General features: G+C 43.0%; 1 protein-coding gene across 1 annotated transcript; it reads right to left on the reverse strand.

The window, feature by feature from the left end:
- Positions 1–2,703: 2,703 nt before the first annotated feature.
- On the reverse strand, positions 2,704–12,398 carry LOC115113324 (potassium voltage-gated channel subfamily G member 3-like). The gene is made up of 2 exons (XM_029640849.2): positions 11,515–12,398; positions 2,704–6,811 (listed from the first exon to the last, which is right to left on the reverse strand). The coding sequence occupies exons 1-2, from the start codon at positions 12,165–12,167 to the stop codon at positions 6,166–6,168; spliced, it is 1,299 nt and encodes a 432-aa protein (XP_029496709.1). The 5' UTR covers positions 12,168–12,398; the 3' UTR covers positions 2,704–6,165.
- Positions 12,399–13,009: the final 611 nt, after the last annotated feature.

A 13,009-nucleotide genomic window follows, 5' to 3' on the forward strand; every position in this document is an offset into this window, starting at 1 on the left:
TGCTTCCTTATGTGGAGATGTTCTTCTTAGTTTGCAGGTAGGTGCAAAACTCTTATCTGGCAGATGACAGAGTCTACCAGGATTTGGGAATCTTGTAGACGTTTTACAGCTGGATGAGATTCTTCTTTCTCTCTTGCTCGTGAAGAGCATTGAGTTCTCACTGTAGCTCCCTTCAGTAACCACGAGCACAACCGTTCCTTGATTTTAACTGGCGGCTTTATTCTGTAGTTTTAGTCAGAATTATCACCTTCCGTGAGAACTATAAAGTAAATGAAAAATACAGTTAAGCACACTCTTACAACCTTATCTTACGAGTGACTTATTAGCTTGGTATAACTCTGAAGTGCTTACATACATAACAGTTTAACCGGCGTTATAACGGGTTCAGATTAAACACATGAATAAAGGAACAAATACCTCATTGGCTGCTTATTACAGAAGGGAGGAAATCAAACTTCACACTTATTATTCCTGGCATGAATTCACACTTCATCCTAACATACACTCTTCAACCTTTATGAACTACACCCGATGACATGAAAACTTAGCTAACGCAGCGCAGGATTGCCTTCCCTCCAAAAGTGTGTTGCTACAATAAGGATCCCCGTTACAACAGTATTAGCTACGTAGTTCCGCTTGTATTATCATTTCCCCCGCACAGCGGACACATAAACAATTCAAACAAAAGACAACGACATAACCTGTAAGTCTAACTGTCAGTTACACATACAACGCCTGGATAGGTATTTTACATATCAGCCAACCACATCGTGGCATGTTCTTCTGCCCAGGCATTGCTAATGCCTGCCAGATCATACAATGCCTGGATAGGTATTTTACATATCAGCCAACCACATCATGGCACGTTCCTCTGCCCAGGCATTGCTAATGCCTGCCAGATCATACAACGCCTGGATAGGTATTTTACATATCAGCCAACCACATCATGGCATGTTCTTCTGCCCAGGCATTGCTAATGCCTGCCAGATCATACAACGCCGGGATAGGTATTTTACATATCAGCCAACCACATCATGGCACGTTCCTCTGCCCAGGCATTGCTAATGCCTGCCAGATCATACAACGCCTGGATATGTATTTTACGTATTAGCTAAACACATCATATGTTATTAAAATCTGTTTGTCAATGACAAAGTCGATGACATGGCACGCAACCATTGGTTGATGTTTGCAACATCTGAGCAGGGGAACGCATCCCACATGTTATAGCAATCTGTCACCCGACTGCACAGTCAATGATGAGGCACACAACCATTGGCTGATACATGCAACGTCTGAGCAGGGGAAATCGTCCCATATGTTATCTTCTTAGGGATAGGGGGCATTATTCGGAAGTTTGGATGAATGAGGTGTCCAAAGTAAACTGCCTGGTACTCAGGCCCAGAAGCTAGGATATGCATATAATTGGTAGTATTGGATAGGAAACACTCTAAGGTTTCCAGAACCTGTTAAAATAATGTCTGTGAGTATAACAGAAATGATATAGCAGTCGAAAACCCGAGGATAATCCATCCTGAATTTTTTGGGGGGGAGGTGACACCATTTAAAATGCCTGTCTATGGGGAAATCAATTCCCAGGGCTTCCAGCAGATGTCAACAGTCTTTATAAAGAGTTTCAGGCTTGTTTTTTGAAAAATGAGCTAGAATTTGCAGTTTTTCTAAGTGGCTCCCATTTTGGCTGTAGTGTTGTGGCGCGCGTCGGTGAGGGTGCGCACTTCGTTATTTATCTCCGGTAATGAACATACTATTCTCCGTCTTAAATGGTATCGTTTATTTACATATTAGGATACTTAAAGGATTGATTAGAAACGTTGAAATGTTGTTTGACTTGTAAAAGACAAAGTTTATTGGTAACTTTTGGGATTCATTTGTATATATTTTGAACGAGGGAAACCGGTGGATTGCTGAGTCAAGCGCGCCAACTAAACTGACTTTTTTGGGATATAAAGAAGGACTTTATCGGACAAAATTACCATTTGTGATGTAGCTGGGACCCTTTGGATTGCAAACAGAGGGAGATCTTCAAAGGTAAGTGATTTATGTTATCGCTATTTCTGACTTTCGTGACGCCTCTGCTTGGTTGTAAAATGTTTGTAATGCTTTTGTACGTGGGGCGCTGTCCTCAGATAATCGCCTGGTGTGCTTTCGCTGTAAAGCCTTTTTGAAATCTGGCAAAGCGGCTGGATTTCCCCGAAGTCAGCTGAACTTGTGGATGCCATTTTTATGTCTCTGCGTCCAGTTTGAAGTTAGGAGGTAGTTTCACAAGCCAATGCTAACAAATGTTACCGTAGAGCTCCTTTCATGGAAGTCCAGTCATTGTGCTAATGCTAGTTATCAATTTCCTTTCAACTTCACACAAGGGAAGTAGATAAAGGGCTTCATTGACAAAATACAGAAGTATCTCTGTAAATTAAAAGATGCAGAGTGAAAAATACATTATTCAAACATCAATCACCCATAATTTTCTCCTTGAACAATGTTTTGTTATTTGTTATTAAAGTAATATATAAATAAAATGGGTTCCTTTGAAGTGAATGACAATGTAATTTGCATTAAGACTTATGAATAAGAGACTAATATGTGTGTTACCCCACTCTATGATATTATAAAGTAAACTCAAACGTGTACATGTATGTAAGCCTAAATGTAGTCAGACAAAAGTACAGATTCGACAGATTAGCTTTATTTATATACAACCATATAACCATTATATATGTAAACAACATAAGCTCTATACAAAATAGCTGGTTTCATTAAAAAAATAAGGGAAAAAACAATAAACATTTTGTAGATATGGCTTGCATAAACAAACATTTTTTCAAAAGATATCCTATGTTTCAATTGTACATTCTATTGAAGCGGCAATATGCTAAAGGTGCCCACAGAAGGTGTTTCGATGTGACAAAGTACTGTAGAGTATCCAGAAGTTGCAGGTCCTACCTGAAATATCACTATTTATCAAGTCTTGTAACAACTGTGGGGCCACTTTTGCCCCCCACTACATCCACCGTGAGCACGGAAATATGTCCTACAAGGGTTTACAGTAGTGGAAATATTCTTCAGTTATTCTCAAATACTAAATTCAGAAATACAACATTTGTTCCAACAAAACAAAAATCACATTGCCTTACCTTACCTGATCCTCAACACAACAGCAACTTTTCCAGAAGCGTTCATTTCACAAGGGATCAAACTCACTAGTGGTCCACATTTTCTTGTCACACACTTCGCATTCACAGTTTTAGTCCAATGTCAAAATACATATTGTGATGACAACAGAGATACTTATGTAATATGTTCCCAGTCCAAATATCAAGATTGCACTGAGTTTGGGTGTGGAATATTTGTACATTTCATTGAGTAGAGCAATGTCAGTGACAGGGTGTCAGAAATACATGAAATAGGTCACTCAATGGTCTTATAACGAGTGAACCATCTTCAATCTCCTCAATGTGTTTTTATTGCCTGATTTGTCTTGTAATCCCACTTTGATTTAGAGAGAGAGAGAGAGAGAGAAACAAACAGACGAGAGGAGGGAGAGAGTATGGTTGGAGAAAATCTAGTTATTGTGGTCTATATGTGGCTTGGATTTTTTATGGTGTCAGAGTCTCAGTCCCCCCTGCAGCAGTTAGAATCACATTTTTTCAAAGGTCAACCAAGTCTAGTCAAGGCTTTTCTCTTTCAAGTGCCTGATTCCCAAAAGATACGGTCTGAAAAAACGAGTTCAATCAATCTTATATCTTTTTTTCTCCCCAATTGGTAGTTACAGTCTTGTCCCATCGCTGCAACTCCATATGGACTCAGGAGAGGCGAAGGTCGAGAGCCATGCGTCCTCCGAAACACAATCCCGCCAAGCTGCACTGCTTCTTGACATACTGCTCCCTTAACCCGGAAGCCAGCCACACCAATGTGTCGGAGGAAACACAGTACAGCTGGTGACCGAGGTCAGCATGCATACTGACAGCCCAGCCCATAGGGAGTCGCTGGAGCATGATGGGATGTGGACATCCCAAACCCTCCCCTAACCCGGGTCTCCTGGTCACGGCCAGCTGTGACACAGCCCGGGATCGAACCCGGAACTGTAGTGATGCCTCTAGCACTGCGATGCAGTACCTTAGACTGCTGCGCCACTTGGGAGGCCCGAGTTTAATCAATCTTATCCCATCAATATTCAACATATTCAACACAGTTGAAAGTTTTGTGACTGCTGTGTTTGGAAAAGCAGCCAAATTAAAGCAGGGCAGATCAGAGAGAGCAGATGGGGCTGTCTGCAGCCAGTGGAAACCATTACACTGAGGACAAAGCAAAGGAACGCCAAATCTGTATAAACAGAACCAGCATCACTAGTACAATTAGACTGGTATTCCCAGCGGTGAATAACAATCACATCAAATAGAGCAGGGTTTCCCAAACTCGGTCCTGGGCCCCCCTTGGGTGCACATTTTGGTTTTTGCCCTAGCACTACACATCTGATTTCAAATCATCAAAGCTTGATGAGGAGTTGCTTATTTGAATCAGCTGTGTGGTCCTAGGGCAAAAACCAAAACGGGGCCGAATTTGAGAAACCCTGAAATAGAACACACGATAAGACCCATATACATTCGTCACTGACTTGATGAACTGTCCAATGCTCCCACTATATAAAGTGCTTCCGGAAGATATAAAACTGCTTTGGTTCAAAATACAGATTCTCTTAGTGAATACTTAAACCAAGTGCTAGGAGCAAACACAGCTATCGACAATCTGAGAGACGAGAGATGGCGCTTGTTAGCGATAACAGGTAGTATACCCTGGAGCAGGCTGATGTGAAGAGAACACATGAGGATCTGATTCCCAATTCCCCACCATAGAAATGAATGAAGGCATGATGAAAGCTTTTCAGATTCAATCGAATTCACTCTGGCAGGAAAGGAGGCGGAATGCATCACACCAGCCACTCAAACATGGCGTCGACAGTATGTCGAGGAGAAGCAGGTGGGCCAGACAACAACATTGAGAGGAGTGCCTACCAAGGCTGTGGTGGTTTTGACATACAGTACTGATGAGGATGGTGGGATGGGCATGCCGAGTGCCTTTGTTGTGACAGGCAGAGGCTACCAAGGTTTTGACACCAGCCACAAATGGTTACACTCCTCCAGTCAGTAGACTCGCAGCGCTCCCGAGGCTGAGGCATGCATGCCCTCTCCTCACTACACTGCACAGTGTCAGCCGAACCACCCATCTCTCCATGACACACTCTCGCTCTGTGGCTCGGTGTTCCACATTTACAGACCTGCCTACACAGCTGAGCTGACAGACCCACACAATATTGCACTCTTTCTTGTTAAAACCCTCCCCCTTGGTTTTTCCGACAAATACATTTCATGGCCATTTTGCATTGCTTGGTTTTCAGGGGGGAATAGGTAATAGGATTAGAATGCGACCATGTTTGAGTTGTAAATAGGCTCGTTCAAATTGCTCTTTATATCTGTCAGGTTTGTGTCCGCAAGATAAAAGCAGAAAGGTGAGCGTTGCAGTGAAAGGTTAAAGGGAACATACAGTGTACACTGTACTGATACACTTTGGTTCTTTGAAATGCATTGTTGTTCACTCACTGGCCGACGGAATACTATAAATAAATGATCTAAGGAAGAGAAGCGAAATTATACCTCCCATCTCCCACACTGTGACACTGTCAGAGAGTGGGATTGAAAATGACATTAAAACTCTAATCCCTTTTGTTGCATGTCGCCATATGAGAAGAGAAGAATGCCAGCCAGCAGTGTAATCCACAGTACGTGAAGGCCTCCTTCTGGTCTGACATGATCCAGATGCCCTCTGCCCCAAAAACCACTGTCACCATGGCAGCCGTGGAAACTGTCCTAGTTCCCATCAGGTTCCATTACTTCTTACTTGGACTTTACTGTTGAAGGTTGAAGGCTGTGCTGTCTGCAAACCTCAAAATCCACAACCCCAGCAACTGACGTTCAAAGATGAGGGATACATCAACAAAATACGTGTGAGACAATGAAAGAGGCCACATTTCAGATAAATACACAGTTCTAGTGTGGATGGAGGTCTCTGAAGAGGTGTCGGGGAGTAGCGAGGGGTAGTGAGGGGTGCACCCCCCCCCCCCATTAACCCTCCTGCAACGTCAGTGGTCCCTCAGTTGAGAAACTCTGCGGACAGGCTCCGCGTGCAGCGGGCCGAGCGGAACTTGAGCTCATGGTAGCACTGCACAAAGCTGTGGTAGATGAAGGTTATGGGCAGTGCCAGGAGCACGATGCCGCTCACCACGCACAGGCCACCCAGCACTCGCCCAGGCACGGTGATGGGGTACATGTCTCCATAGCCCACAGTGGTCATGGAGATAATAACCCACCAGCAGGCGGCAGGGATGCTGGCGTAGTCCTCGTTGGGCGACTCCAAGTCCAGGCCATGCTCCAGCAGCTGGGCTAGAGCACTGAATATGGCCATGGGCACGCAGATGAACAGCAGCAGCATCACCATCTCCCGGTAGCAGCGCCTCAGTGTCAGCCCTAGAGTCTGCAGGCCCAGGAAGTGACGGGCCAGCTTGATCACCCAGAAGATGCGCATCATGCGCAGGACACGCAGGGTGACACCCGCACGCTGCAGCTGCGAGTTCTCGCCTGTCAGCATCGTCATGGAGATGGAGATGTAGTAGGGCGTGATGGCTAGTAGGTCGATGATGTTGAGGGGCCGTTTGACAAACTCACACTTGTCCCGCGAAACGATGAAGCGCACGATGCACTCGGCGGTGAACCAGCTGATACACACAGCCTCGATGATCCTGTGGGAGGGAGAACCAGGCAGAGTTAACGCAAGAAGGAGAGAAGGGGATTCCACTACAGGTCTACACACTATATCTACAAGCAATGGGCTGCAGACATTACAGACTTAAGAGAAAAAGTAGCTATGGCTATCGAGGCAGCAGAAACTTTTTGGTTTAAAGTAGAACCCATTTTGGTTCCAGTTAGAACATTTTCACTGAATGGCTCCTTAAAGGGTTTATTGGGGGTTGGGGTCTATTCATTGGGTGAAAAGGTTTTGGAATCAAAAAAGGGTTGTCCTACAGGGACAGATGGAAAACCCTTTATGAACCCTTTTTTTCTTAGAATGTAGGAGCAGTGGGAGAGTGACGTTCTATTGAAGAATGGAGCTGTCAATCCTTTATACAACACTGTTTTACTGTATCGATAGTGGGTTGTGATTGACCAGCGACTCATAGCAGGCTTCTGTCTCACCACATTGATAACTCATAAAGCTTCACTCTCAAACAGCTGGTAGGCTATATTCTTGGAGCCTTATTATGATTTATGGACACTATATGCAATATAGACACTTTCAGAACGTAATCCTGTTGTAATTTAATTCCAGAACATGCAGAAGATATTCTGCCTTTTAAGATCAGGTTGTAATTTACAGTATTATAGTTTTTTCTACATGCAATGATTTAATAACTTCACCATGCTCTAAGAGATATTCAATGTCTACTTTTTTTTACCCCATCTACCAATAGGTGCCCTTCTTTGCGAGGCATTGGAAATCCTTTCTAGTCTTTGTGGTTGAATCTGTGTTTGAAGTTCACTGCTCGACTGAGGGACCTTACAGATAATTGTATGTGTTGGGTACAGCAATGAGGTAGTCATTCAAAAATCATGTTAAACACTACTATTGCATGTAACTGACTTGTTAAGCTCATTTGTACTCCTGAACTTATTTTGTCTCGCCACATCAAAAGAGTCGAATACTTATTGACTCAAGACATTTCAGATATTCATTTAGTATTCATTTGTAAAATGTTCTAAAAAAACATAATTTCACATTGACATCATGGGGTATTGTGTGTAGGCCAGTGACACAAAGTCTCAATTTAATTCATTTTAAATTCAGGCTGTAACACAACAAAATGAGGACAAAGTCAAGGGGTTTGAATACTTTCTGAAGGCACTGTAACAGCAACAAATGACAAATTAAACTGGCATGCACGTTTTCGACATTCATCTGATTCCGAGACCATTCCTGGGCCTTGGGGGCTTTGAGGGGACTTTAAGGAATACGGACAGATGTATTGCAGCTCCAGCGAAATAGGATGGTAGAAGCATACTGATCAGGGATTTTGGAGGCTTCTTTTCCCTCAATTCTACCATAAATTAAAGGCAAGTTAGACCTGGTTGAGACTGAGCCCTGAGCATGCCTATTACATTTAGAGAGGGGGAGGACAGGCTGACACAAAGGTTCCGTGTAAAGGTAGGGCTGTAACGAGGGATTTGCGGTCAGCCATTCAAAAGACAGTTACAGTGTAGTTATCAAAAAATATGCTGTTCTCAAATGCTGATATGAATGAATTCGGATATCTCCTACAATATGACATGTCGTTTATGATGACCTTTCTCAATGAAATGCAATATTGATTCATATGTTATTCATATTTCTCTAGCTATAAATTATACACGGAATAATCTCACATCATTGTTTTGTGGTGATGTTGAGGGGTCACTGTCGCTATCATCAATTAGTCATTTTTTCCCAACCTGCTATACATAAAGTAGTCTTGCCTTGAGTCAATGATATGCTGACAAATATTGTCACGACTTCCACCGAAGGTGGCTCCTTTCCCTGTTTGGGCGGCGCTCGGCGCTCGTCGTCGCCGGTCTACTAGCTGCCACCAATCCTTTTTCCTTTTCTTTTGGTTATGTCTGTTTTGTGTTTCACCTGGTTTCATTTCGGTTAATTAGGGGTGGGGGCGGGGGGGGGGGAGTATTTATCTCGACTTATTTATCTCGATTTATTTCTTTTGGGTTTTTGTGCGGGATTGTTTTCGTTTGACTGTCAGTTAGTTTTGGGTTGCGTTTTCTTTAGTTCATTTTTAACAGGTGGTTTTTCCCTGGACTGTGTCTGAGTGGGTTTTTGTGGCTACTGTTGTAGTCCGGTGTTATTTTGAGCTGGTTAAATAAAACGCCCTTTTCCTTCGGGAACTTGTTTCTCCTGCGCGTGACTCCACATCCACAACATCTCCTTGGTGAGATCTGACAAATATTTCATTTGGACCAAATATAAACTTTTGTCATTTGCATTCAGGTGAGGGCTTGGTGCAAAGGGCTCAGCACGTCCAGAGCGGTTTGAGTAGAATGGAAGTCCCCTTTACTGTGTTACCTTGTGATGTCATGCTCACTTTAATACATCATTTGCCCATTTCAAAGGGAAGTAAAATCAGGTACAACCATAACCTCCCACCATTTACTTAGAACAACACCTACCTGCATTACCTACAATTGTACGCACGCACGCACACACACACACACTGTTGGGTGCCTTTCAGGTACCAATACCTTGAGAGCGGTCCGCGTGGCAGTCATGGATACAAGACAGACACACAGGTTAAAGAGCAGAGTGACAGCAGACAAGAAAGGGATGACAAACAGCTCTGTAGACAAATGGACAGAAGTATTGGCTGACACAGTCATATGTTTTGATAAATGGCTCAATTTGATTGATGTATGTTCTAATCTCCTTCAAAACATCAAAATTCTTTAAAAAAAAAAGTAGACATGAGACCGACAGTGTATTACACTAAGAAACAGTAATACATTGTTATTATCATCTGTCTCCTCGATGGTCTCCTATGACAATAGTAGGCCTACTCTCCCAGAAATCAGCACCTTGGACAGGTACTGTTCAAAATGGACAGGTCCTGAATATTGTAGTAGGCTACCACTAAAGTTCGCACCTTGGCCAGGCACTGTAGGTCTAGTGTAGAATCTCACAAAGAAAACAGCACATTGGCCAGGCACTGTAGGTCTAGTGTAGAATCTCACAAAGAAAACAGCACCTTGGCCAGGCACTGTAGGTCTAGTGTAGAATCTCACAAAGAAAACAGCACCTTGGCCAGGCACTGTAGGTCTAGTGTAGAATCTCACAAAGAAAACAGCACATTGGCCAGGTACTGTAGGTCTAGTGTAGAATGCCACAAAGAAAACAGCACCTTGGCCAGGCACTGTAGGTCTAGTGTAGAATCTCACAAAGAAAACAGCACCTTGGCCAGGCACTGTAGGTCTAGTGTAGAATCTCACAAAGAAAACAGCACATTGGCCAGGTACTGTAGGTCTAGTGTAGAATGCCACAAAGAAAACAGCACCTTGGACTGGTACTGTCGGATGCCACTAAAATCAGCACCTAGGACAGTTAGCGATACATACTGTACGCGCGTATCCAAAAAGGGAGCAAAAAACAGTAACAACTCATGATACATTTCCTGCCTTAATCTAACTGTATTACTGTAAACATGTATTGTCTGTTACAAGAGAGGCAACGCTCCTACTTGTGAAGTCCTTCAGCCTCTTTTGCGTTAAAGACTATGACGTGTTAGTGCTGAAAGATAAAATCCAGAACAATTGAGAACTCAGAGACAAAAACAACAATAGTGCAAGGGACAGTGGTGCTTATGGCAATGAACATTTAGTTTGAACACCTTTAAGCTAACAGTGTGTAATATGTCATATTTTAATGACAATTGGCCGACATAGAAAATGTAGACTTTGAACACATGAAATGTGTTGTTCACTTGGTAAGATCAAACCAGAAGCTACCTTGACATTTAATTTTGTTAAACACTCAGCGCCTCCTCTGTCCCCTTCCCCACCGGGACAGCTGTAGTCAGGACTGGTGTAGGTCTATTACACCCCTTAGATTTTGAGGTTGTATCATATGCATAATACAACAATACAAACTTCTAAATTAGCATGAGTTCTAAAAGACACAGAAATGCAGAGCCGGCTCTAGCCTTTTGGGGGCCCTAAGCAATATTTGGTCATTTCCTGCAAAGCTACAGATTTTGCCATGGGTCGTAGAGAAAATGTTGCCGTTTTAAAGCACAATTCCTGCAATTCTACCCATTTTGACATGGTGTGTATTTATTGTTATTATTTGTTAAAGCACATTTTCTGCAATTCTACTCATTTTGCCATGACTTATACCATATCAATGATATCTAAGTGAGAATGATTTTTAAAAATCAGTGAGGGTCCCCTTAAGGTCAGGGCCACTGGGAATGTATTCAGCCATGATTAGATAACTGGCTAAACTAATTTACCAATCTGGCAATTGTTAGCTGACATGGATAATTGAGTGACTGTCAGTGACTTATAAAACAATAAAAAAAAACTGCTGATGCATGACCAAATTTCGAAGTTACACCTTGTGTATTCAACTATTCTAACTGTCAACAGTAAATCGAGACCCCAACTGGGTTTTTTGGGGGTTCGGCGGCCCCCTAGCGGCCAGGGGCCCTAAGCGACGGTTTATGTCACTTATGCCTGGAGCCGGTCCTGCAAATGTGTATGGTAAAATGTACTTCACAGCAGCATAAATAACAGGTTGTGCATCTCTTGAGGTCCTTTACTGAGAAGAAGGGCATAGAAGCATGTACGACATTGCAGACAATCAAATAACGGGGAAATATACAAAATATATAAAAAGATAGGACATATATACCCGGATGGATGCTCTAAAGAGTCTGGATTGTACCTGTGCTCCACCACACTGTTGTTCTCAGCGGTTTTCCAATCTGGCAAAGTACTTGCACAAAGCATCACCATGGACACTATAACAAATATAACGGACACTGAAGCTAAGATTTGTGCTGCGACTGATGAAGTCGGTTCATCAAAAGTCCTTCTCATTCTCTCCAGCCACTTTGAATCCTCTCTCTCTGTGACCACTCGAGTCACCAAATTCTCCCCCCTCATTTCTTTGTCCAGTTTATCTTCCTCTTCGGAGAAATTAATGTATGAGTCGGACATCCTATCATCCAGTCTTCGTTGGCAGCAAAACTCCAAGTGTGAGCTCTCCAGCCCCCAGTAAATCATCTCGTTGTAGAATGACAGCTCGCACATCTGCGGGACGAATCGTAGCTTCCCGTACTTCACATACAGCATGATGAAACAAAAAGCCTCGGAGTGCCTATCAAAGAAAAACTCGTTCCGTTCCCGATCATAGTCATCGCATACTTCCAGTACTTCTTTCTCGGAGGCGCATTTGTGCAAACGGCTCACTCTACTCAGAGGGAAATCTTTTATCACCTCCTTAGAGAACGCATATTTTGTGCCACCCACATTAAGGATACAGATGCTCTTCCCAAACTTCATCTTTCAGCTGTTGACAGGTGTTTGTAGAGTACTGAAAAAGGCACCCTGCTCGTTTTATACAGCGCCAAAAGGCTCCAGTTTCTTATAAAACCATCATGCTTTATTCCTCTCCAAATCCAATATTGGAGTCAATACGTCCCTATTGCGTTTGGCCGTTATTACAAGCTTTTTCGTCATTTTCCTTGTTCTGAGAGAGATATATCTGGACGACTGGAGTTGTGTCGTGAGGACTATGCAACAAAGCGCGCTACTCTATCCTTGCGCGACATCGTACTGGTGTTCTGAGCGCCTGTTGTTCCGCTCTACTCAGTGTCCAAACTAGTCCTCCGGGTGCAGATCCCAGTAGTGATGTCACACACGCGCGCACACACACACACACACACACTAACACACACACACACACACACTTTAAAACACACGATCGCGTTTTACAATCGATGGGAGCCACCCTCTACACAAGCAGGATATATATTTATTTGACATTTTATGAGTTGATCGATAGTATTCCGTTTACACTGTAACATTATTAGTAATATAGGCCTAATCACAGTAGTCCATGAGCCCATATGTGCTTTTTTGACAAAAGTACTTCTCATTAAATTGGCATATGGTAACTTAAGTATTTAATCAATATGCAGCACCACGTTTATTACAATGTTTCGGGTAATTCATCTTCTGAGGGCCACATAAAAAAATCTGTGGTCAGGGATGATTGCTCTCCTCTTCAGAAACCTGAGATACACTATGTGGACACCCTTTCAAATTAGTGGATTTGGCTATTTCAGCCACACTGGTTGCTGACGTGTATAAATTCGAGCACACAGCCATGCCCTCCATATGTC

This window comes from Oncorhynchus nerka, linkage group LG28, assembly GCF_034236695.1.
Source record: "Oncorhynchus nerka isolate Pitt River linkage group LG28, Oner_Uvic_2.0, whole genome shotgun sequence".
Lineage (NCBI taxonomy): Eukaryota > Metazoa > Chordata > Actinopteri > Salmoniformes > Salmonidae > Oncorhynchus > Oncorhynchus nerka.